The sequence below is a fragment of the Podarcis melisellensis genome (assembly GCF_964234715.1).
Source record: "Podarcis melisellensis genome assembly, chromosome: 2".
NCBI lineage: Eukaryota > Metazoa > Chordata > Lepidosauria > Squamata > Lacertidae > Podarcis > Podarcis melisellensis.
Window position 1 is genome coordinate 105,578,580 of NC_138529.1, and position 25,661 is coordinate 105,604,240.

Genomic DNA, 25,661 nt, shown 5'->3' on the forward strand with positions numbered 1-25,661 from the left:
CGGGGTCTGGGGAAGCTGCAAGGCACAGCAGCGCCCCCCCCCCCGCACGTTATATATATAAAACAGATGTCAAGTTACTATGCGGGAGGGGGGCGCCACCCGTTTTCTATACACGCAACTGCACGCGCGTGGGGAAAGAAGGCAGGGTTGCCAACTGAGTCGCGTGGGAGGGGGAAAGCGCCACAGCCGGGCGCTGCTATCCTGCAAAGGCGGAGATTCCCCAAAAATGCAGCTAAGGCTTGTAGAGTAAGGTCGCTACAGCAGCAGGCAATGCAAGGGTAAATAATAATAAATTTATTATTATTATTATTATTATTATTATTATTATTATTATTATTATTATTATTATTATTATTATTATTTGTACCCCGCCCATCTGGCTTAGTTTCCCCAGCCACTCTGGGCAGCTTCCATAGAAACCAAAATACACTAAAATATCACACATTAAAAACTTCCCTGAACAGGGCTGCCTTAAGATGTCTTCTGAATGTCAGGTAGTTGTTTATCGCTTTGACATCTGATGGGAGGGCGTTCCACCAGGCGAGCGCCACCACCGAGAAGGCCCTCTGCCTGGTTCCCTGTAGCTTTGCTTCTCGCAATGAGGGAACCGCCAGAAGGCCCTCAGCGCTGGACCTCAGTGTCCGGGCAGAATGATGGGGGTGGAGACGCTCCTTCAGGTATACTGGGCTGAGGCCGTTTAGGGCTTTAAAGGTCAACACCAGCACTTTGAATTGTGCTCGGAAACTTTGTAAAGGGCCGTGATTTTGTAACGTGGGAATGAGCGCCATAGTCCTTGAGTGAGGTCTGATCACCCCTTGTCCGAAGGAAGCAAGCCAGCAACCCCAAATCACACCGTTTTTGCAATGTTCCTCAAATTACACAGAGCCTGGGCATCTGTAAATGGGACTGGGAGAGTCGAAGGCAGCTTCTTATTTTCCTAAAGTTGCTCCTCTGGCTGCCTTTCCCAATAATCACCATCCTTTAATCTCTTTAAAATGTTTTATTGCAAGCGTTCGTCTAAAGTTTTGTTTCAAGTGAAGAGTTTTGCTGTTGAGAACCACCGAAATACACAATTAAAAAACAGGACTGTTACATTAAAGTGTGAAAAGCCTCTTTTTTAAAAATCTTGAAAACATTCCTTCCCGTGCCCTTATGAGTAAATTTCTCCCCAGAACTTGATACAAATTTCTTTTGTGTGCTTTCAGGGTAGAGCTGGGCTGGGGGCAGTATTTGAATAATCAGTTTGTTGCTCCTATTCCAAGGCACTAAAATTGTAGAATCTTAGAGCTGGAAGGGATCCATGGGTCATCTAGTCAAACCCCTCCCCCAATGCAGGAATCTCAGCTAAAGCATCCATGACAGGTGGCCATCCAACCTCTGCTTAAAATCACCTTGACTTCTATGAATCCTAGAATCCTAGAGTTGGAAGAGACCACAAGGGCCATCGAGTCCAACCCCCTGCCAAGCAGGAAACACCATCAGAGCACTCCTGACATATGGTTGTCAAGCCTCTGCTTAAAGACCTCCAAAGAAGGAGACTCCACCACACTCCTTGGCAGCAAATTCCACTGTTGAACAGCTCTTACTGTCAGGAAGTTCTTCCTAATGTTTAGGTGGAATCTTCTTTCTTGTAGTTTGTAGTTTGATGTGGTTACATCACAGATGGGGAACCTGTGGCCATTCTGCAAATTGCCCAGTGAATACTTAGCAAATTATGCTCAGAAGCCGCTCACAGGAGCAGTTTTAAAAAGTTATCAATACTTAAAGCACAAGAAAAGCAAGCAAATTCCCTAAATACTGTATATTCCTTCCAGTAGCACCTTAAAGGTAAAGGTAAAGGTACCCCTGCCCGTACGGCCAGTCTTGACAGACTCTGGGGTTGTGCGCCCATCTCACTCAAGAGGCCAGGGGCCAGCGCTGTCCGGAGACACTTCCGGGTCACGTGGCCAGCGTGACAAAGCTGCATCTGGCGAGCCAGAGCCGCACACGGAAACGCCGTTTACCTTCCCGCTGGTAAGCGGTCCCTATTTATCTACTTGCACCCGGAGGTGCTTTCGAACTGCTAGGTTGGCAGGCACTGGGACCGAGCAGCGGGAGCGCACCCTGCCACAGGGATTCGAACTGCTGACCTTTCGATCGGCAAGTCCTAGGTGCTGAGGCTTTAACCCACAGCGCCACCTGCGTCCCCTTGGTATCTGAAGAAGTGTGCATGCACACGAAAACTCATACCAATAACAAACTTAGTTGGTCTCTAAGGTGCTACTGGAAGGATTTTTTTTTATTTTGTTTCAACTACGGCAGACCAACACGGCTACCTCCCTAAATATAGTATTTTATATCCGCATTAGCAAGCTAAACAAAGCATTCATACTTAAAAAGATATACAGTGGTACCTCAGGTTAAGAACTTAATTCGTTCCGGAGGTCCGTTCTTAACCTGAAATTGTTCTTAACCTGAGGCACCACTTTAGCTAATGGGGCCTCCTGCTGCCAGGACATGATTTCTGTTCTCATCCTGAAGCAAAGTTCTTACCCCAATGTACTATTTCTGGGTTAGTGGAGTCTGTAACCTGAAGCGTCTGTAACCCGAAGTACCACTGTATCCCTAAATGTATGGAACCTTATGGCTGAGAAAGCTGTTGAAACCAGGTCTCCTATGCTCAAGTCGAACAATATCGCTGGCTTTGCAGAGCCATGAGCTGTGGTGCTTGGAACACTCGCCACCAAACATCAGACATGTTCAGATAGTTGATCTTGGTGGTGGCCTGTCTAAGTAATACATTGGAATGTAGGTAGGAAACATTATTGGCTCCTCAACCAATTGTGTAACAGAAAAACCACACGCTTAGGTATGTATGACACATCTGTCTTCCTGAATCAGGAACCACTGCCTACCAGGAGGGTGGGTAGCTTTTGGCCTCAGAGCTCCCCCGCAGGCTGAAAAAGTTTCCCCATCCCTGGGCTAGACTAAGGCTGTTGCTCTTCATCTTTATCAGGGCAGAGAGATTTATGGAGAAGACTTATCAGTGGCTGCTAGCCACGGTGTCCCTATGATCTGCTTCCACAGCTGGAGCCAGAAGCCACAGGAGGGAAGAGGAATCTCTCAGGTCCTGCTTGCAATTGATCAAATCAGTCAGTCGCTTTATGTAACCCAGGGCAACAGCCTTACTACAGCAGAAACGGAGAGGTGACAAAATTATAAAATCGGGAAGGGTAACCACTTCCTCACCCCTTTCAAATTAAGTCCCTTCTCCAGTGGGTGGAAGATCATTCAGGGGCCAAGGTTAGCTCAGTCGGTAGAGCATGAGACTCTTAATCTCAGGGTCCTGGGTTCCCACGTTGGACGAAAACACAGGAGCCAACTCCTAGAGGCCGAGGTCCTTTTGGTTCCCCCCAGTAAAATATTTGAGGGGGTCGCCCCCCAACCCAGTTGATAGGCATTGCCGTTCAAATGGTCAAAACAAAAAAATTCCTTCCAGTAGCACCTTAAAGACCAACTAAGTTAGTTCTTGGTATGAGCTTTCGTGTGCATGCACACTGTTTGGCTATGTTTTGACTATGGCAGACCAACACGGCTACCTATCTGTAACTCGTTCAAATGGCGTTTGCGTGCCATGTCTTGTGATGCGGGATGGGGGCCTACCTGGGCCACCCCAATAATTTATTCCAGTTGGCACCCCTGGGCAAAAGATTCCTGCATTGCATGGGGGTTTTGGACCCTCGTGGTCCCTTTCCAACTTTGCAGTTCTCCGATTTCCCTCCAGCGGTAAGGATTCCCCAGAACGCACCGAAACCGCTCGTCTTCTAGAACGCGCCCAACGATCTAGAACGCGCCCAACGATCTAGAACGCCGACGGAGATTCTTTTTCCACTCTCCGCGAGGGGGGGAGAAACACCTTTTTCCTTCGTGGGAAAACTCGCACGGGCAGGTCGAGAAGAAATATTTTAAGGTCACCGCGGAGGAAACTCCGATGAGAGCAGCAGCAAGTCCAGAAGACATAAATATAGATATATTCCAGATAGGATCGATCGATTTATTTATTAAAGAGAGCGAGCTGTTCTTCATCCACCCCATCTTTCACCCCCGCACCCCAACCCAACCCCCTTGCTGCAAGAGCCACTCGCGATCGATCCCGATCTGGGGGTCCTCGCCCAGCAGAGGGCTCCCCTTCCCGCTGCCAGCCGCCCGAGCTGCGCCCTTCTCTGCCGCCGCAGCCGCTCGGCAGCCCCGCACCGAGAGAGGCGGAGTTTCCTGAGTCAGCCGCCGCTGCACATCCGGATTAAGCAGAAGCGGCGGCTGCTGCTTCTCCTCCTCCTCCTCCTCCTTTACCCCCCCACCCCACAACACGCAGCAGGGACGACCCCCCCCCCCGGCCGATCTGCAAACTTGCCGGATCCGCGCTGCAGGTGACCAAAGGCGAGGATCCCCGCGGAGAGGTGAGGGAGGGGCTGCGCGCGGGATCGAGGCCTGGAGGGATTGCCGACTAATTGGCCCTGATCCCTCCTCCCCCCGCTCTTTTTTTTTTGTTTCACGGTGGGGGGTGGGAGGGAAGGGATGCCGAAGCAAAGCCCTTCTGCCGGTTGAGGGGTGGGGAGCCCTTTAAAGGGGAGGAGGGGGGAGCGATTAAGTCTCGGCCCATTTTGCTGCAGGGGGTGGGTGGGACTGGGAACAAGGGCGAGCGCCAAATTGGCCGCCGGGGGGGGGGGGAAGGAGAGAAAAGGAGACTTGATTATTTTTTCCACCTCCTTAGAAGATCAATGGCCAAATCGAATTGGGCTCCTGCGTCCTCCTGCAGTGGAATCGGAGCAAGCCGCTTCCCATCTGCCCCTATAGATTTCGGGGGTTAAGGCCCGGATTTAGTTTTCTGGGTAGCCTCGTAAGCGTGTTGCAGCATGCACAAAAAGTTTTAATTTGCAAGCAATCCGGGTTTTCTTTTTTTCTTTTTCGTGGTAGCCGAGCGCGTTCTGTTCATCAGCACGCAGAGACTCCTAGCCCTTTCTTGTGGGTTACTTTAATATGGGGGCGGCGGGGGGGGGGAATAAAACAGCGTCCCTGCCCGCTTTTGTACCAGAAGTTACGCCCACCTTTGTCATGTTAAGTTTTCTTGCTTGGTATCTGGTCTTCGCAATACTACTGCTTCCAAGAATTATTAGAAATTCTTGAAAAAGAGATTTCTTACATGGCCTTGGGAATTAAGCTCTCAGGGGCCCTTAGGCTATGAGCACAGCAATTTGAAATCTCAGAAATTAACCAGTATCACATACTGCTGTATTTATGCTTATTGCAATATTATATTTGCACTCGTATGTGTTTTTAAAAGTTGCCGAGCGTGATCCCTGAGATGTTGCAGGATAGCTCAATTCCAACAATAAAATTCTTATTATTCTGTGTTCAGAAGTAGCCAAGTTTGCCTTCTGCTAAAGTGTTAATGCAAGAAATTGGCAAAGTATGAAAACATGCAATTTTTTAAAAATCCAATATTGGAAAAAGACTTATTAGAATATGAATTGGAAGAACAGAAATGGTCTTAGCATTGGGTAAAATATGGAGGCACATTTCCAGTTATTCTAGTCCAGGATTTCCCAAACTTGGGTCTCCAGTTGTTGTTGGACTATAATTCCCATCATCCCTAACCGCTGGTCCTGCTATCTACGGATGATGGGAGTTGTAGTCCAACAGTTGGAGAGCCAGGTTTAGATGAGCAAGGGCACTAACCCCCTGGATGTTTTTGGGCTTCCAGCTCCTATCTGCCCTAGCCAAGCTAGGCCAGTGTTGATGGGAGTTGTAGTTCAGCAACATATGGTGCACGACCTGTTAGCTACCCCTGCTCAACAGTCTATTATGTTGTGTCAAAATCCACAAAAACGTTGTGCTACATTATGCCCTAAGCTTTCCTGGAGGAGAGCCTGTTTTATCAAATGATGCCTCTAACGTAGTGGTTTCTGGTATACAAAAGCTCATGCCTCGCTAAAGCAAACAAATTATGAACAAAGAACTTGCAGCACCTTGAACAATAGTATTATAATTACGGCTTCGGCGTGCACAGATTTCTCCGTTTTTAATCTGCTTTTGAACCCTTGCAGTGTAGGACATAGCACCGTTTGGACTTTATGCCTTGAGTTGCCCTAAATATCTCGAGCTGGACCTTCTGAAGGTGAACTGCATAAGGCATCATTTGCCAACCTGGTGCCCTCCAACTGGTCTTAGACAACATCTCTCATCAGCTCCAGCCAACTGGGAGTTGTGGTTCAAAACTCCTGATGGGAGCCAGTTTGGAGGCAGGGTGGAATCTCTTTAACATCACAGTTTCTGGCTGGTTTCCCACCCCCTTTTTTATTTGTTTTTTTTTTAAATTAAAAAAAAAGCATTCCCTCCCAATCTTGGGAGAGCTAAACTGCAACTGGTCTCACACACCCTGTTTGTAGACTCTTTACCTGACTAACCAATAGCAGATTGCACAAGAAATTAGCAATCCAAATAAGTATTGCCGCTGTGCAAATAAACATGCTCCGGATTGGGTAATAGTTTGTGTGTGGCTCTCCAACCCTTTATGTGTTCTTATTTTTTCCTCTGCCTTTTGATATTCCACCCTTTTGTATATATCAAATTAAAATCAGCAAGAGGTCAGCTTTCAAATCTGCCGGGAGAGTTATTATACCCACAGGGAGTTAGAATCCGTCAGCGATATTCATCAGCGAGGTGCTGTTGATGATAAATAATCCTCGTTTCTTCCAAGGGGCTGAGGGTGGAGTTTATGGTCTCTTTCCCCCTTTCACCTCTTCATACCAACCTTGCGAGGTAGGCTAGCCGAGGAGCTCATACTTTGGGTTCCAAGCTGGGGTTCAAGCCTAAATCACACGCTCTCCAGTTGCTGTGACTGGCCTGGTGCACTGAATGCTAAGCTTGGGTGTGGGAGGTGTGGGTTCAAATCTCTACTCAGCTGGGAAGCTCCCTGATTGGTTTGGGATGGGCCTGTCGTTCAGCGTAGCCAATCACAGCCTGCGTAAGCAGCGGAAGGGAATCTTCTAGACTGGCAATAGGGAACCTGCGGTCTTCTATATCTATCGTTGGGACTCCCAGCAGCCCCTGTCCAAGGGTCCAGGGATGATGGGATTTGTAGTCCCCATCAGACCTGACGCCCCGCAGATTCCCACATACCCCTGTATTAAGAGCAGGCATAGGCAAACTCCGCCTCTCCAGATGTTTTGAGACTACAATTCCCATCACCCCTGACCACTGGTCCTGTTAGCTACGGATGATGGGAATTGTAGTTCCAAAACATCTGGCGGGCCGGAGTTTGTCTATGCCTGATTGAGAGGATCAAACGACCCGCTTCCGGGTCTGCAAAACAACAGGGTCTTGTCATGCAGCTGGAAGATTCTAATATATGGCAGGTTTTTTGGGTGGTGGGTCCTGAGGGGGTGGAGAATGGCAAACTGCAGAGACCTTGAACAGGAGAAGGTCCAGAGTTTGTGACCCTGAAGGCCCCAATGAGCTTTAAAAACGAAATTTAAAAAATCACATTACCTCTGGAGTTGGAAGGCGGAATAAGCAAGACTTGGGGCGGCTTTTATTACTTGAAGTGAGCTTTAGAAATTCCTATGCAAAAGCCAGAGTGCAGAGAATATGAGCAGATTAAAGGTTTAGCCAGACACTGTTTTTGGAAAGAAACCCCACCTTTGTGGAATTGGACAGGAATTTCTGAGACCTTTTCCGCTCCCTGTAAAACCACAATCTCCAGGGTTTCTTGTTGGGAGTGTGTGGGGGGGGGGCATGGCTGTTGAATTAGTATAAGCCCAGTAGTGTAAACATCCTTAAAGAGCAGTGAAGCCTGTTCTGTATTGAATCTGGCCGCCATGGAAACCAGGAACAGTCCAATGAGATGGATGCCTGCAGAAGGGCTGGAGCTTTGCAAGCGCTTCAACAATGGGGCATGGGCAGTGGGCGGCATTTTAAATGTAGTAGAATTTTTCTCTGGGTATTAAGTGGGGCAGCTTGGTGTTTCCACACCCTTTCCTGCCCCTATCAGACTCACAAACGGCGCTGCTATGTTGCAATTGCACCGTCCTGAGTTGCCAGGCCAATGCAGCATTCGGCTACTTAAGGGGTTTTGTTTCTTAAAAAAATAAATAAACCATTTAATGTTTTGTACGCTGCTTTTCCCACGCTGGAGCTGAATTCCAAAAGCCTCCCAAGAAAACAAGCCATTATAATTTAAAAAACAAAACAAAACAGCGTCTCCTAATACAAGAGGAAGATGCACTTGTGGAAGCACACTAAAGGAATCTGAATAGCAAAAAATGCAAATCCATGTTGTTCACATTGGGATGTATGTGGGGAATGCCAATGGAAAGAACTGTCTAGTAACTGCTTCCTTCGAGGGTGAGAGAAAGGAGGAGGTGCTAAAAACGGGCTCTCAGCTTACGGGGCCAGCAGCCTCTTTTCTCACCCACTGCAGCCAGCTAAGCACCAGGCCATATGCACACCACCCCATATATTTAACAACAAGAGTCTGGAGGGGGAAAGCTTTCCAACCTGGTATACATCACCCACCTCCCTCCTGTCTCCCGTCTGGGGTTATTGGGCAAGATCCACAGGAACAGGACTCTCTCACCCTGGAGAATGAAACTACAGTGGTACCTCGGGTTACAGACGCTTCAGGTTACAGACTCCGCTAACCCAGAAATATTTCCTCAGGTTAAGAACTTTGCTTCAGGATGAGAACAGAAATGGTGCTCCGGTGGTGTGACGGCAGCAGGAAGCCCCATTAGCTAACGTGGTGCTTCAGACTAAGAACAGTTTCAGGTTAAGAACAGACCTCCAGAACGAATTAAGTACTTAACCCGAGGTACCACTGTATCCCCTTCTCCCTCTGCTGGTGCCCCCCCCCCAACAGTATTTTGCTTCAGGACAAGGGAGCCGACGTCTGTCCACAGTTTTGAACACAGCACCCATGCCCCCACCGTCCTTAGAAAAACCCTTAATCCTGATTTGATTTGGAGGTGTTCGATGTGAAGAAACAATTGCAATTTTTATTTTTTATTTTTTTTGCAATCTGAATGTTAAATCAGAATCTGTCAAGGTGTATCTTCCTGGCATAAGTTGGGTACAGTGGCTGGTAGAGTTTGGATTTGATATCCCGCTTTATCACTACCCAAAGGAGTCTCAAAGCGGCTCACATTCTCCTTTCCCTTCCTCCCCCACAACAAACACTCTGTGAGGTGAGTGAGGCCGAGAGACTTCAGAGAAGTGTGACTGGCCCAAGGTCACCCAGCAGCTGCATGTGGAGGAGCAGAGACCCGAACCCGGTGCCCCAGATTACGAGTCCACCGCTCTTAACCACTACACCACGCTGGTGGCATGTCAAGAGCCTTTCCTGTTCGAGGTTTCCTTCCCTTTGGATGTTTAGGGAAGTTTGGAAAAAATCAAAGCCCCAATTGATTGCAACGTGAGACGGGGCCTTTTCTGCAGCGGCACCCTCAGCTGTGAAATTGCCTTTCAGAAGGAAAGGCAGCTAGAGCCACATCCCTCAGCGCTATATAGGCAGGTGGTGAAAACAGCCTTCTTCAGCGTGGCTTTTCGATGGTTTGCTCTGCTCCTTTGAAGCCTTGAGGGTTTGATTTTTTGTTAAAAGTGTGCGTTCTCCAGTTTAGTTTTTGGTACTTTGTGCAAACCTCATTGAGGTTGGAAACTGCTATAAGAAAGTTTAATAAATAAATTGGGTTGTAGCCCATGCTAGTCCTACTCAGAGTAGACCCACTGAACCATCAACTTGCATTCATTAATTCCAGTGGGTCTACTTGTGAGTAGGACTCAGTTGGATCCCACTTGTGTGGAGGTTGCTGGGGCGGGGGGAAGAGATCCCACAGGCCTACACCCTGTTAGAGACTGGGTGGTGGTGGTTTGGCTTCCACTCTTGGAATTCTGGCTATGGGTGAGTTTGTAGAGCATATTTATACAGTTCATAGAATCATAGAATTGTAGTGTTGGACGGGACCCTGAGGCTCATCCAGTCCAACCCTCTGCAATGCAGGAATCGCAACGAAAGCTCCAATGGCCAGATGTGTATGTGTGTTTATTTTTGAAAAAGTCCTACCTTGCAATTAAGGTGTGCTGGAGTACCCATTTACCAGATTCCAGCTTTTCAATTTGTTGTAAAAACACCTTAATTTGGTCCTTTCCTGGGCCTCTCAGAATAACAGTGCTATGTACGCTATATAACACTTCTTATCACGCCTGTGAAAGAAGGCAGGGAGTATATTTAAAACCCAGCACACCTGCAGAGGTTGCGACACTGTGTACTGAATCCGGCGGAAAGGCCTTTAACCAGGCTGTTTCCTCTTGTCCATTAACCTGCTGTTGGCTGGTGATTTTCTGAGGAAAGAAACCTGTTGCTTTTCCTGCTAATGTTCTCTAAGGCATAGCAGGGGGCCGATGGGGGGGGGGAGACCTGTGGTCCTCTGAATGGATGCCTTTGGACTCCCAAGTCCCACCAGCCCTCAGCCAGCACGGCCAACTGTCTGAGATGATGGGAGATGTTGTTCAATGGTCTCCAGAGGGTCGCAGCTAAGCCACCCCTAAGTAGTAAAGGTAAAGGGACCCCTGACCATTAGGTCCATTCGTGGCCGACTCTGGGGTTGTGGCACTCATCTCGCTTTCTTGGCCAAGGGAGCCAGCGTACAGCTTCGGGGTCATGTGGCCAGCATGACTAAGCCGCTTCTGGCGAACCAGAGCAGCGCACGGAAACACCATTTACCTTCCCGCTGGAGCAGTACCTATTTATCTACTTGCACTTTGACGTGCTTTCGAACTGCTAGGTTGGCAGGAGCAGGGACCGAGCAACGGGAGCTCACCCCGTCGCGGGGATTTGAACCGCCGACCTTCTGATTGGCAAGTCCTAGGCTCTGTTTTTTAACCCACATCGCCCCCCACGCCCCCCAAAGTAGTAGCAGTTGTTCTTGTTGTTTAGTCGTTTAGTCGTGTCCTACTCTTTGTGACCCCATGGACCAGAGCACACCAGGCACTCCTGTCTTCCACTGCCTCCCGCAGTTTGGTCAAACTCATGCTGGTAGCTTCGAGAACACTGTCCAACCATCTTGTCCTCTGTTGCTGCCTTCTCCTTGTGCCCTCCATCTTTCCCAACATCAGGGTCTTTTCCAGGGAGTCTTCTCTTCTCATGAGGTGGCCAAAGTATTGGAGCCTCAGCTTCACGATCTGTCCTTCCAGTGAGCACTCAGGGCTGATTTCCTTCAGAATGGAGAGGTTTGATCTTCTTGCAGTCCATGGGACTCTCAAGAGTCTCCTCCAGCACCATAATTCAGAAGCATCAATTCTTCGGCGATCAGCCTAAGTAGTACATTCCAGTAAAGAGGCAGATGTTGAATGGGTTTCATTTGTTGTTGGTAGGTGCTGCTGGATTCCTGAGAACTCTTTCTGCCATGGAGCCATGGGTGTACCTGGACCCGCGACAGAGGGCACTATATCGAGATGTCATGCAGGAGAGCTATGAGACGCTGATGTCTCTTGGTAAGAATCCCATTTTCCTTCTGCTTTTATCGATTCTCCTCTTCCGTTCGTACTTGGTTTTTCTCCTCTTTTTTGTATGTGCACGCTATAAAGAAGACCTCTCTTTGCCTCCCCTGAACAGCAGCTATCACTGATAACATGTTCAGGGAAGTGGTGTTCTTTGTTCTGAAAAAAAGGTGAGGGGGGGAAGCAGTGGGAATCTCCCAGGAAGGGAGAAAAAAAGCCACAAGAGACCCTCAGACTCCTTATTCTTAGATGAGAATGGCCTGAGAGATTCGGCAATTGGACTCATAGCAGAGGCAAGATCTCAGAGTGGCTGGGGAAACCCAACCAGATGGGTGGGGTGTAAAATTATTATTATTATTATTATTATTATTATTATTATTAAGCAGAAATGTACCAGGTTACAGTTTATAGTCACAGTTGCACACATTTTAAATTCCCAGGGAGCAAATGAAGAACTTGGCTGGGGAAAAGACACACAGCTTTCCCACCTCAAGGAGCAAATGGGGTACAAGCACAACATTTCAGAGAGTGAGGTTCCGACACCAGTTTTCTGGGCACCCAGCTCACCATTTGGCAGGAGCTCCTCTCATCTTGCCTAGGGAACCTCTTGGTTTTGCATTACGGTGGTACCTCGGGTTACAGGCGCTTCAGGTTACAGATTCTGCTAACCCAGAAATAGTACCTTGGGTTAATAACTTTTCTTCAGGATGAGAACAGAAATCGTGCTCCGGCAGTGCAGCAGCAGCAGAAGGCCCCATTAGCTAAAGTGGTGCTTCAGGTTAAGAACAGTTTCAGGTTAAGAAAGGACCTCTGGAACAAATTAAGTTCTTAACCCGAGGTACCACTGTACGTGCAACATTCCTCCCTAGGGAATAACATTCCAAATAGGCAGGTCTGAAACCTGTCAAACAGGCCACATAAGCCCAGACGTGTGTGCTTAGTCCCTGCACAACAATTCTTGCTTGCTTTGACGCAACATGCTGGACGTGAGGCATACGAGGGCTTCAGTCAGACCTCTCCCCTGGCTGCCCTTCTCTTCTCATGAGGTGGCCAAAGTATTGGAGCCTCAGCTTCAGGATCTGTCCTTCCAGTGAGCACTCAGGGCTGATTTCCTTCAGAATGGAGAGGTTTGATCTTCTTGCAGTCCATGGGACTCCTGAGTGAAAATGACCTCCGTAAAGTCTCTGGTTACGTTCCAAACTGAAGGACTCGGCTTCTAACAGCAGTATCTTCTGGGTTTCAGTGCCAGCAAGAAGTTGTTCCAGGAGCCTTAGCTGAGATTCCTGCATTGCAGAGGGTTAGAATAGATGACTCTCGGGGGGACGGGACACCCCTTCCAGCTCTACAGTTCTATAAGCCTAACTTGTCAGGACTCAGGAGCTGAGCCAGTGCCTGCCAGGACAGTGTCAACACAGGGCAAGGATACCTTTCTTGGTAATGTGGAAGCGCAGAAGGATGGACTTCGGCTCCCCACCCCCTGAGGCTGGCTTCCATACCTCACCTGTGTAACAAACGTAAATCTGCCCTTATTCCCTTATGGGGGACACAAGAGCCCTTGTAGAGTCCTTTGCAGGTTCTCCATCGGTCAGAGAAAATAACAGAGGCAATCCAGAGAATATTAAGGAGCAAAGCAGCTAGTAAGCCTGATCTTTACTGAACTGTTGCAACAGGGTGCCCCCTTCACACGCAGGAGGAGGAGGAGGACCCTGAACAAAGGTGTGCCTGCCTTTATATAGACATTTTAAATTGCCCGCCTTGGGGTCCCAGACTACCCTCCAGATACATCATACCTACATCACACAGAAAGGGCGGCCTACAACAGAAATCCGAGTGCTTTGTTTACCTCCTGTCTGGCAGGTTACCTCCACCGATGGAGAACCTGCAAAGGACTTTATTAGGGCTCTTGTGTCCCCCATAAGGGAATAAGGGCAGATTTACGTTTATTACACCGGTTCCAGAACACCCAAGACAACCCGTGTCAGGTTTGCAATCCCATAAAACACTCATGGAAGATGCCCCATGGATGGTGTGAAAGTATGGATAGGGGCAGGGTGCTGAGTCGCTCAGCGCTTCGGCTTTTATCCCCCTTCTGGGCCTGCTTGTGCAGAAGCATGTTCCGCTTTTGTGGGGGTCACTTTTTGTAAGGACCAATTGTAGCTGCAGGCAGAGCAAGAAGCTGCTGTGAGATCCGTAGGACTTTTTAAAGATGCATCTTGTCTTGTGTGAAATGTACGGTGCTCCAGTTCTAACGTTTGAGAAGACAGAATCCTAGGTATGAAAAGGCCTGCTTATTAAACTTGGAAAACCTGGCTACAGATCCTGTATCATCCATAGGTTTAGGAAACAGGTTTCCAGAATATAATATAATATACAGTGGTACCTCGGGTTAAGTACTTAATTCGTTCCGGAGGTCCGTTCTTAACCTGAAACTGTTCTTAACCTAAAGCACCACTTTAGCTAATGGGGCCTCCCTCTGCCACTGCGCCACTGCTGCACGATTTCTGTTCTCATCCTGAAGCAAAGTTCTTAACCCGAGGTACCACTGTAATAATATAATATAATATAATATAATATAATATAATAAAATAAAATAATATAATGTAATATAAATTATAAATATAAATTATTGTTAGCATTATTAGCACCCTACCCATCTGGCTGGGTTGCCCCAGCCACTCTGGGCGGCTTCCAACACATATAAAAGCGTTATCAAACATCAAACATTAAAAACTTAACTCCACTATCTAAGCCAGCCTTTCTCAAGCTTGGGTCCCCAGATGTTTTTTTGAACTTCAACTCCCATAATCCCTGACCACTGGCCGTGTTAGCTAGGAATGATGGGAGTTGTGGTCCAGCAACATTCAGGAATGCAAGGTTGAGAAAGACTGATCTAAATGGTTATAACCCAATAAAAATTGAAGAGGCCTCTCTTTCTGTTCAGCATTAAACAAAGCACTTTTTACTCACTTGGCATAACACAGAACCTCTTCACTGGGCATGTAAACTTGGGGGGGAAAGTACCCTATACTTTCTGCAACCCTTTAAGGAAGCAGCTTTCTCGGGCCATCAAGGCTTCCATAGCACCTGGAACCAATTTGTCTGCTGGTTCCACAACAGTGCTGCGAAATCAAGCTCAGGTTCTTCCTTCAGCTCTTGTTACTATTCTTGCCACTTGACGATCCATCAAGCTTTCTTTTCTAATAAGAAACTGGCCATTTAATGCCTTTGTTTCCCAGCTCTTTCCCCCATTTTCTGCCTGTGGATCACCTACATCCCTGCTGTTATCCACAGAGATTTGGAGACAGTTTGCATTTCCTTTACCTTGGGGGCATGGGGTCGGAGGGTCCTGCAGGGCTAAGAGAAAGGAGCCTGGGTTTGTCTTAAAGAGTCCTTTAAGCACCTTAGCTTAAATATGCCCCAGGAGATGCTCTTTAAAGACCCCACCCACAAAGAGAGTGAGTGCCCTTTCCAGCCAATAAATTGCCCTTCTCCCTCCCTCAGCTGCCTCCCTGAGAGGAGAGAGGCAGGCTGCTTCAATGGAAGCAAGTAACACAGGGGCTGAGATTCCGGTTTTCTTCTTCCCTGTTCTTCCTGGTGAGTATTTATTTTTTGGAATTGGGTATCGTTTTTGCCAGGTGAGTTCTTTAGCAGGTTCCTGTTTTGCCGTCGTCTCCTATTTCCTATGCCCACCCCCTTACTCTTGTTCCTTTTCCCACGCTGCCAATTTCCTACAGCCTCAAATCTTTCATATTCATAAGAAGCTAAGATGAGCTCTGATGGATCCCATCTTGTCCAGCATCCTGTTCTAACATGGGCCAACCAGATACTTCCTTTTCTTTTAGTCCCTGGGGGATAGATACCATTTTGGGCCACATTTGCACTGCATCTTCTGGGAGCTGTAGTTTGCGAAGGGTGCTGGGAGCTGTTAAAAGAGACCCCTATTCCCCTCCCAGTGCTATAATTCCCACAGTGGTTTAGCAGGCAACCCATCCTCCCAGGGAACTCTGGGAATTATCATTCTGTGAAGAGAATAGTGCTCCTCCCAAACTCTTGGCACCCTTAGCAAACCACAGTTCCTGGAATCATTGGGGTGGGGGGAGCCACGCCTGTTTAAAGCTGTATCATAGTGCTTTAAATATATGGAGCGATTGTGGCTTTAATTACCCTCCCAGGGACTTTTGGGCTATCTCAGAAGGCCTTTTCAGTAGTGGCGCCTGCCCTGTGGAACACCCGCCCACCCACCAGATGTCAAAGAGAACAACTACCAAACTTTTAAAAGACATCTGAAGGCAGCCCTGTTTAGGGAAGCTTTTAATGTTTGATGTGTTACTGTAGTTTAATATTTGGTTGGAAGCCACCCAGAGTGGCTGGGGAAGACCAGCCAGATGGGCGGGGTATAAATAATAAATTATTAATTGTTATTATTATCTCTTTCACCCCATTTCTTCCTACACCCTAAAGCTCCATTCTTGGTCACCTTGACCCTACTCGGTCCCATTCGTTTCTGCTTTTCCTGTGCTGCAAGATTCCTGTCTTTTCTGAGTCCCCTGCCCTTATTTTTGTCCAGAGTTCCAGAACTCCTGTATGCCAGTCTTTGCTTCCCAGACATTTTGTGTGTGGAGTTTTTGCATCTGTTCCTTGATGCGGATCAGCTGTGGGGTGCCTTTGGCCCTCCAGATCTTGCTCAGCTACAACTCCCACTACGCCTGGCCTGAGCCAGGTTTGCTGGGACTGATGGGAGTTGTAGAGCAACCTCTGGCGGGCCAACGGTTCCTCCACAACTGATAGTCATGGTTGATGGTGACGTTTCTGTTTTTAATGCAGCGGAACGGGGAAAGACGTTCTGCATACATTTTGCAAATTGCTCTCAGGTTTTGTTTTTTTACCATCAGGCGGTATGTAGACCTGAAATGAGATAAATAAAATTACTATTATATGGCACAACTATAGCACTTCCTATGTTGGAGAGCTCTGGACTTAACCACCTTTTCTGTTTTCTTATCACATATGCCCATCCTTTTCTTCCTGTTGTTATTAAAGGGCCTGTAATGGTGCACAAAAATAAAAAAAATACTTTGCCTGCAGGCTTTTAAAATAGACACTTGGGAGAAAAAGTAGTTAAAGTGTAAGTAACCCTTTTTTTACACTCCCCCCACAGTCACCCTGACTTTTTAGTGTTAAGCTTGAGTTTGCATCCTTACATTATTTCTTACATTTATATATCACTGTCTCCTCCAAGGAGCTTGGAAGTGGCCTATGTTATTCTCTTTCTTCTTGTTTTCTCCTCACAACAACCCTGTGAGGTAGGTTAGGGAGGGAGAGAGAGATTGGCCAAAGGTGATGCCAGTGAGCTTCATGGCTGAACGGGGATTTGAACCCTGTTCTCCCAAGTCCTAGTCCACGACACCTAACAACCTCTACTCCCCCCCCCCAAGCGGCTTAGAAAAAAAGTCAAGATGCTATTAATGCAGCCTTTCTAAACTTTGGGTCCCTGGACATTGTTGGACTACAGCTCCCATCATTCCCAGCCAGCATGGCCATTGGTCAGGGATGATGGGAGTTGTCCTTCAAAAACATCTGGGGATCCAAGAATGTGAAAGGTAAGATAATGCAAAGGCTAAAGACATCTCCCCCCCCCCCCGCTGTTTTTTAAAATTGTAGCAGTCGGAATTTCATGTGTTTACCTGTAAAATTGGGTAGCAATAAAGGGAACTAATTGCCCATGTAAACTGCTAATGGGTTGGAGTTGATTGATGCTTTACAACTAAGGTGTGACTTGGCTGATTTTACAGTTGCTATGTTAATGCTTGTACTGCATTCCTTTGTGGCAACTTCTGGATAGTTTGTTCTCTAAATCTCAGGGTTCAAGGCTCACATTGGATAAAAAATTCCTGCATTTCAGGGGGCTGGAATAGATGACCCTCGGGATCCCTTCCAACTGTACAGTTCTTTTTTAAAAATAACAATTACGCTTTCCAAGTTTATACTTTTCACTAATTTTACAATCATATTAACATTTCAGAGCTTGACTTCCTTCTCCCTCTTTCTGCAGTTCCTTAAATTTATTTTTAATATCTTCTGCCTACCTATCCCAACTTACTTAATTTACTCATTTATGTGGAATGTAAACCTCAAGATTCCCACAATTTATTCATCTACTTTAAAAACATACAATAATCCTGCCAATCATCTTATCTGTTTACAAATTATCTGTAAATATTCAATAAACCATTTCCATTCTTTTATATATAAAAAAGTTATCTTGATTTCTTATTCTTCCACTATCCAGCTGTACTGTTCTACGATTCTACGGAGGGGGGTGTTGCTACATTTCATCTGCAATCAATAGGTGTTACTATTATATAAATTCACACATTTTGGCCTTCCTAAGGTGGTTGCCTTGTTTTCCAGCTGCAGACAAGCTGCTGAACAGCAACAACAATGAAGAGGAGGAAGAGGAGGAGGACGATGAAGAGGAGGAGGACGAAGGGCCTGAGGAGCTGCGGCCAGGCACATCTCAAAGCACCCCCAGGCGAGTCAAGCCCGTGGTGCGCCGCGCACCACCCAGGCAGCCGCCACCACCGCCGCCACCTCCCCCCAAGATCATCCCGGTGGTGAAGAAGGACAAAGCGACTCAACGAGGGCATGCGCTGAAGAAGAGCTTGGAGAGCCGCTGCTCGGACTGCACGAGGAGCCTGCATGCGCCGCCCCGGGGCCGCCAGCGGAGCGAGGCCAACGCGGCGCGGGAGAAGCCCTTCCAGTGTTCGGACTGCGGCAAGAGCTTCATCTGGAGCTCCCACCTGGAGCGCCACCGCCGAATGCACACGGGCGAGAAGCCCTTCAAGTGCCTCAACTGCGGCGAGGCCTACAGCCAGAACTTCCACCTGCTGCAGCACCGCTGCTCGCAGCTGATCGAGAAGCCCTTCAAGTGCCCCGAGTGCGGGAAGCGCTTTGCGCAGAGCTCGGCCCTGGAGAACCACCGCAAGGGCCACACGGCCGAGAAGCCCCACAAGTGCGCCGACTGCGGCAAGTGCTTCATCTGGGCCTCCCACCTGGAGCGGCACCGGCGGGTCCACACAGGCGAGCGGCCCTTCAAGTGCCCCGAGTGCGGGGAGACCTACAGCCAGAGCGCCCACCTGGCCAAGCACCGGCGCAACCACATGGGAGAGCGGCCCTACAACTGCCCGGCCTGCTGGCGCAGCTACGCGCTCATCTCGGAGCTGGAGGAGCACAAGAAGACCCACCTGGGCTGCGAGGACTGCGGCAAGGTGTACCGCAGCCGCCAGACGCTGATGCGCCACCAGAGGGGCCACCACCGCGAGCGCACGCACCTGTGCGAGGAGTGCGGCAAGGGCTTCGTGTGGGCCTCCCACCTGGAGCGCCACCGCCGCGTCCACACGGGCGAGCGGCCCTTCCCCTGCCCCACCTGCGGGGAGAAGTTCGCCCAGAAGGTGCACTTGCTCCAGCACAACAAGACGCACTCGCACGCGCGGCCCTACAAGTGCGGCGACTGCGACAAGCGCTTTGGCGACAGCTCGGCCTTCCTGGCGCACCAGCGGGGCCACGCCATGGAGAAGAACCACAAGTGCCAGTACTGCGGGAAGAGCTTTGCCTGGAGCTCCCACCTGGAGCGGCACCAGCGCATCCACACGGGCGAGAAGCCCTACAAGTGCCCCGACTGCCCCGAGCACTTCAGCCAGACCTCGCAGCTCTTCAAGCACCAGCGCAGCCACCTGGGCAAGAGGCCCTACAAGTGCAGCGAGTGCGGGAGGAGCTTCGGCACCACCCTGGAGGTCATCATCCACCAGAGGACCCACTTCGGGACCAAGCCGTACCGCTGCTCCAACTGTGGGAAGGGTTTCACGCGCCGCGCCAACCTGCTGAAGCACCAGCGGAGCCACGCAAAGGAGAGCCCCTAAAAAATAAAAAATATGGAAGAGGGGGCGCGAGAGAAGCGGGGAAGGTGTGGGGGGGAGAGACGGGAGACGCGCGCCCTCTCCCTCACATTACCAAACGAGTCTAGAATCCACACGTGGAAGAGGAATCCTTTTTGTACATTCTGCTTAACGGGGGTTAAGCAGTGGTGACCCCGGCGGATCTGCACGTGGTTGAGGAATTAATTTGTGGGTTGGGGTGGGGTGGGGGGAAAGATAGCAATGGAAAAGAAACACGCGACCGCAGCATATAAGCGAAGAGATTGTAGACACACACACACACCTCGATAGCGGGGCGGGGGAAAAGAGGTTCTTGGAAAAGAAGGCCTATTGAGGTGAAAACCTAGTAACCATGTCCATTGGGGAGTTTTGATCCTGATTTAGAATCCGTATGGGTGTCTCGCTCACCTTTTTTGTTTTGACACTGTGTACGTATAAATATAACCCATGTTTTGGGAAACGAAAAGCTTTACTTGACTCTTCCTCGCCCTGTATTGTGCCCGACTCCCTTCTCCTCCCCACCCCTCCAGCCCTGTTAGAAGAGCGCTGATGGATCAGGCCATTCAGATGCCTATGGAAAGCCAGCAAGCAGGACCCGGGTGCAGCAATCACTTGTGAATCCCAGCAACTAGAGGGGTTTTTTGTGTTTTTGTTTGCCTCCGACAGTTGAGGGGGGAACATTGCTCTCATGGCTAGTAGCTGCTGCTAGCTTTATCTTCCATGAATTTGTCTAATCCTCTCTTATAGCTGCCTCCCCCGTGGGTAACTTTGAACTCTGGATAACAAAGCTTTAACATGCTGTTTAGATTATTTGTGTTGAATAAGTCAATAAAGCTTTTCCTCCGCATTCAAGAGGCTTACCAAAGTTTCATGGCCCTCCCTGCTACCCAGGTGGATTCCCTAGCATCTAGTGAAGTTAGATGCCTAACTGAGAAGGACTCAGACTTCACTAGATGCTAGGGAATCCACCTGGGTAGCAGGGAGGGCCATGAAACTTTGGTAAGCCTCTTGAATGCGGAGGAAAAGCTTTATTGACTTATTCAACACAAATAATCTAAACATTTTTTGGGGGGTGGCAGGTAGAGGGAGCATGAACTATGCCTTGAGCAGCGCTCCCACCTGAGTAGCCGGTGCATTGGAACCTAAATGTCTGAGGGTCAGATTGCAGCATTTAGCTAGAGAAGCTCAAATTGGTTTTGCTTGGATCTCGGATTCTCTCCTGCTCAGTTTCTGATTTCGGAAGCTGCCGTGGAGGAAGACAGCACCCTCCAGACCCAGGAATCCCTGGAGGGTTTTCGTTTCCTGAGGACTGAAGGAAAAACAGAGGATGGAGAAACTGGGAGCTGTGCTTATGGGCCGCTATTCAGCTAGATGGCCCTCTCCTTTGAGCTCTTGTCTCTTGGGGTTCTTTATAGCTTAGCCACAGATGTGAAGCACGCGTGCAAAATCTGCTCGCCAAGGTGTTGGCGAAAAAGCCCACCTTTCTCACATAAGTGTGCACCTTTCTCATATACAACATAAGTGTGCAACTTACTGAGGGGAAGAAAACAGTAAGACACTCAAAGAGGGTTGGGCCCGGAAGCATGCTGGGGTAGTGTATCGTTGATGGATAAGATTCAGAATAGGAGTTCAAAGGCTCATGGTCTCTTTATTTTTATTTTTTGGAAGGGGCAGGGGGTAGCTGGCTGTAGGCATCAGCCTGTCTTAAATCATAAAATCCAGATTTCTAGTAGGGTGGATCTTGAAAACATTTCAATTATAAAGAAAGGCATGCAAAGGAAAAATAATAATTAAAGCACTGCTTTAAGCAGTCGTGGCTTCCCCTCAAAGAGTCCTTGGGGTTGGTAGTTTAAGGGTGCTGAGAGTTTTGAGGAAGACTCACCTATTCCCCTCCCAGAACTACAATTCCCTAGAGGGGTTTAGCAATCTAACCCTCTTCCCAGGGAACTCTGAGAATTGTAGCTCTCTGAGAAGAGAGGGCTTTCCTAACAACTTCCAGTGCCCTTAACAAACTACCGTTCGTAGGATTCTTTTTGTGGGAGGCCATGACTGTTTAAAGTGGTGTGATACGACCTTAAGCATATGTAGTGCAGATGAGGCCCTAGACAGAAGTTGGGGAGAACTGAGAGCCAAAAGGCCTTGCCTCTCCGCTGTGGCGAGGACAGGCGAGCTGTTACTACTGACTGAGAACAACGCATCTTTGCTCCAGGGAGGGGCGACTGTAGATTTTGGCCACCTGCCATGGGTACTTTGCTTGAGCTTCCAGTGCTGCAGCGGGTTGAGCTAGATGACCCTCAGGGGTCTTTTCCGGCTCTACAATTCTGTGGCAATCTCTCCTGCCACCTACCTCGGAATCTCGCTCGGGAGGACTGGCGGAAAAAGAGCCCCGTTTACCGCACCCCATTCTTCCTCGGCCCTGTTGTGACGGAGAGGCCTGCGAAGGAACAGAAAGCCTTGCTTGTCACGGGAGGCCTTTGCGCTGCAACAACAACACACCCCAAAGGCTTGGCGCCACAACGCCCTCTTAACCGTGCAAATGGGTGGACGGATGAGGCCTGGACTCTGGATTTGCCTCTGGCTTAACCTCTCCCTTGTCTTACGGGCGTGTACCCCCCCCCCCGTTGTTCTGCCCCTTCTTCCAAGCTTTATTTACTTTCTTGCAATTGGGGCTGGGGGCAAGGGGAGTCTGTTTGCCTCAATGTACTTCTGTTTATTTTTCTCCCCCCCCTTTTTTTGTTCTCATCCAAAGCAAGCGTCTCTTATGTTTTAGGGTCCTGTCCCCTCGACTGACTTATTAAAAGGGGGAGTTTCTAAGCTCTGACTTCTTTGTTGTTGGTTAGGAGTAATAAAGATTGAAAACGTAGCTCACGCAAGTGTGGCGTGTCTGGTGTTTTGTTACAGCCCTGTTGGTTTACAGAAGGCGGCGTTGGCGCTCTTCCTTTCGCTGAGCTCAGGGCATTGGTGCAAATGGGAGGCCTGGGATCCACTAGTAAGCACAACGGGTGGTGCTGTGGTCTAAACCACTTGCCGATTGGAAGGTCGGCGGTTTGAATCCCCGCGATGGGGTGAGCTCCCGTTGCTCTGTCCCAGCTCCTGCCAGCCTAGCAGTTCGAAAGCACACCAGTGCAAGTAGATAAATAGGTACTGTTGCAGTGGGAAGGTAAACAGTGTTTCCGTGAGCTCTGGCTTCCGTCACTGTGTCCCATTGCACCAGAAGCCGTTTAGTCATTCTGGTCACATGACCCAGAAAGCTGTCTGTGGACAAACGCCGGCTACCTTGGCCTGAAATTGAGATGAGCGCTGCAACCCCATAATTGCCTTTTGACTGGACTTAACCATTCAGGAGTCCTTTACCTTTTTTTACCTATACAGTGGTACCTCGGGTTACATACGCTTCAGGTTACATACGCTTCAGGTTACAGACTCCGCTAACCCAGAAATAGTGCTTCAGCTTAAGAACTTTGCTTCAGGATAAGAACAGAAATCATGCCCCAGTGGCATGGCGGCAGCAGGAGGCCCCATTAGCTAAAGTGGTGCTTCGGGTTAAGAACAGTTTCAGGTTAAGAACAGACCTCCGGAACGAATTAAGTACTTAACCCGAGGTACCACTGTATAATAAAATGTATACCATAAGGTGCCAGGGTGGGTTACTATAATAGGTTATATACAGTTAGGGGGGAAAGACGACCATTCTCATTGCCTCCAAAGTAAGGGAAGCACAACGACCGTATCAATAAATGGTAAGAAACTGAGTGCATCTGAAAATGCAGGTTTGGGCTGAAGACGAGTTCTCCGTTGAAGAGTGTTGACCTTAAGCAGTTGCTCCCAAGCTGGTCTGCCAGCTTCATTCTGGTGGTCCTTCGCATATCTGGTTGAAGACCAGCTGCAGAACACATCCGCCGCATTAAATACTCATTTAATTGCCTATTTTATCTCTTGCATTGTGCAGTCTGAATTCAATGGGGTACAACAGATCAGAAAGCCAACTCCTAGGGGCCAAGGTCCCCTTGTCCCGTCCCCCCAGTAAAATATTTGAGGGGGCTGGACCCTCCAAAGTTGATGGGCATTGCAATTTAAATGGTGTGTACATTGGGTCATGTGATCAGTTATGCAAAATGGGGCTTACCTGCCCCCCCCCAGTATTTTATTCAAGTTGGCGCTCCTGAAAGAAGCAATTAAAAATACAGCACTTCCAACTGCTTAACAGCAAAATGACAGGGTCTCCACCTGTATCAGGCTGCTGAAGTGAAGAAAGCAAGCTGGGCTTCTCTGTAGAAGAATGTGCTCAGAGGCACTCTTTTCATTCATAGTAACTCTTCCCCTTTCCTGCCTGGCCGTGTCCATTACTGTAACCCAAAGGTCTACATATCAAAGTAAATCAAGACACTCAGAGTCTGCCCACTCGTAAGGGGTTAATGGAGGGATGGGGGATGTGGTCCTCCAGATGTTGAACTTCCAACTCCTATCAACCCCAGCCAGCAGGATTGCTGGTCAAGATGGTTGTGTAGGATAGCTAGATCTGGAGGGGAACAGGTCTCCTACTTGCAATAAGCACGAAGGGATGCTCATCATCTGCTTTTGCAAAAGGCAGCTGATTGGGGGCAGGAAAAAGGTCTATAAGATCAGATGGGCAGGAACTGTCTGAATGGGTGTTATGCATCACTCACCAGACCTTAAGAAACTTTGGGTGAGTTGCATTTCATGGACTTGCATGGGCGTAAGGGTCAGACCTGTGTAGATTAAATTATTATTATTATTAGAATGAATCTTTAAAAAGGCTGTTCTGTTTCAGCTACGAAGAAGTCTGCAATCAAAATCCTGCAAATCAAGCAACGTTGGCATACAAACATGTTTATTCTGCTTTCAAGGTTCAGATTTAAAACAATTGTTCGCAAGGGGAAGAATCGAAAAAGATGGCTGGAAGGACATGGAACAGAGAAAAAGGGAAGATTCAAACAGGAAGGGAGTGGCACTTGGTGGAAAGTTATAGCCCAGGCTGTGCTTACAAAAAAAGAATAAATATTAAAGTTTTGCATGAAGGTCATACAAACTCTTGCCAAGAACAGCTAGATTCTGTGACCTGTGTAAAGTATGCACATTAGGGCCATTGCATTAGCTGATTAGGGTTGCGATCCAATGCACATTTACCTGCGAGTAAGTTCCCATTGGGACGTGGGTGGTGCTGTGGGGGTGTGGGCTAAACCACAGAGCCTAGGGCTTGCCGATCAGAAGGTTGGCGGTTCGAATCCCCGCGACGGGGTGAGCTCCCGTTGCTCGGTCCCTGCTTCTGCCAACCTAGCAGTACAAAAGCACATCAAAGTGCAAGTAGATAAATAGGACTAGAACGTTGGCTTGCTTTTAAATGAAAGCTGAATTTATGAGGCGGGATTTCTACACCTAAACCAAACCTTTTGCAGCGGTGCTGAATATACACACAGCATCGTTGGAACACCTGGGGCTCCATCCCATACTTTCACCTAATCCCTGTTCTCAGATTTCCAAATTACGTACTTCTCCGACACCACTAGGGCTGAACAACAACAAAACAAAAATGCTCTTAAAAAAATAATAGTGCTTCTTAGCATGCAACGTGCAGACACACTGCTCTGGGTAATTTCTTTTAACCAATCGCGCAAAACCTTTGTGTGTATATCCATTTGCAGGCATCATTCCACATATAGTGGGACCTTGGATTACAGACGCTTCAGGTTACAGACTCCGCTAACCCAGAAATAGTACCTCGGGTTAAGAACTTTGCTTCAGGATGAGAACAGAAATTGCTCAGCGGCAGCGGGAGGCCCCATTAGCTAAAATGGTACCTCAGGTTAAGAACAGTTTCAGGTTACTAGAGTAAATATATGAACTATTTGAAAAGTAATTGTGATGAACAGATTACGCTAGTAGGATTGCAAGAAGTTTTGTAAAGTGGATTATTTGAAATACTGCAAGAAAGACTATGAAGAGAATTATTAGTTAAGGATAACTAAATGTAATATAGAAATTAAGAAATGCAGAATAAGTGATAAAGAACAGAAAATCACCAGAGGTGTTGACGGAAGTCTAAAATATTGTATAAGATGAGAAGATATGCTGTATGTTGGAAGGGATATGTATGTATGTATATATATGTGTACATATATATATATGTGTGTGTGTATATATATACCGGTATATATATATATATATATATATATA

At 48.1% G+C, this 25,661-nt stretch overlaps 1 protein-coding gene across 2 annotated transcripts; it reads left to right on the plus strand.

The window, feature by feature from the left end:
- Positions 1–3,897: 3,897 nt before the first annotated feature.
- Positions 3,898–19,932, plus strand: LOC309364751 (uncharacterized protein). 2 transcript variants are annotated; one of them, XM_081902614.1, is made up of 3 exons: positions 3,898–4,406; positions 11,407–11,526; positions 17,944–19,932. In XM_081902614.1, exons 2-3 carry the CDS (start codon positions 11,439–11,441, stop codon positions 19,449–19,451), a joined length of 1,596 nt encoding a protein of 531 aa, XP_081758740.1. In that variant the 5' UTR covers positions 3,898–4,406; positions 11,407–11,438; the 3' UTR covers positions 19,452–19,932. The 2 variants fall into 2 exon arrangements, with proteins under 2 accessions (XP_081758740.1, XP_081758739.1); XM_081902613.1 differs by having other exon boundaries at positions 3,899–4,436.
- The last annotated feature ends 5,729 nt before the right edge of the window (positions 19,933–25,661 follow it).

Coding starts and splice junctions, on each gene's coding strand:
- LOC309364751 (XM_081902614.1), top strand. CDS start 11,439: ATGGAGCCATGGGTGTACCTGGACCCGCGACAGAGGGCACTATATCGA. Junction 11,527..17,943: donor TGAGACGCTGATGTCTCTTG/GTAAGAATCCCA, acceptor CTTGTTTTCCAG/CTGCAGACAAGCTGCTGAAC.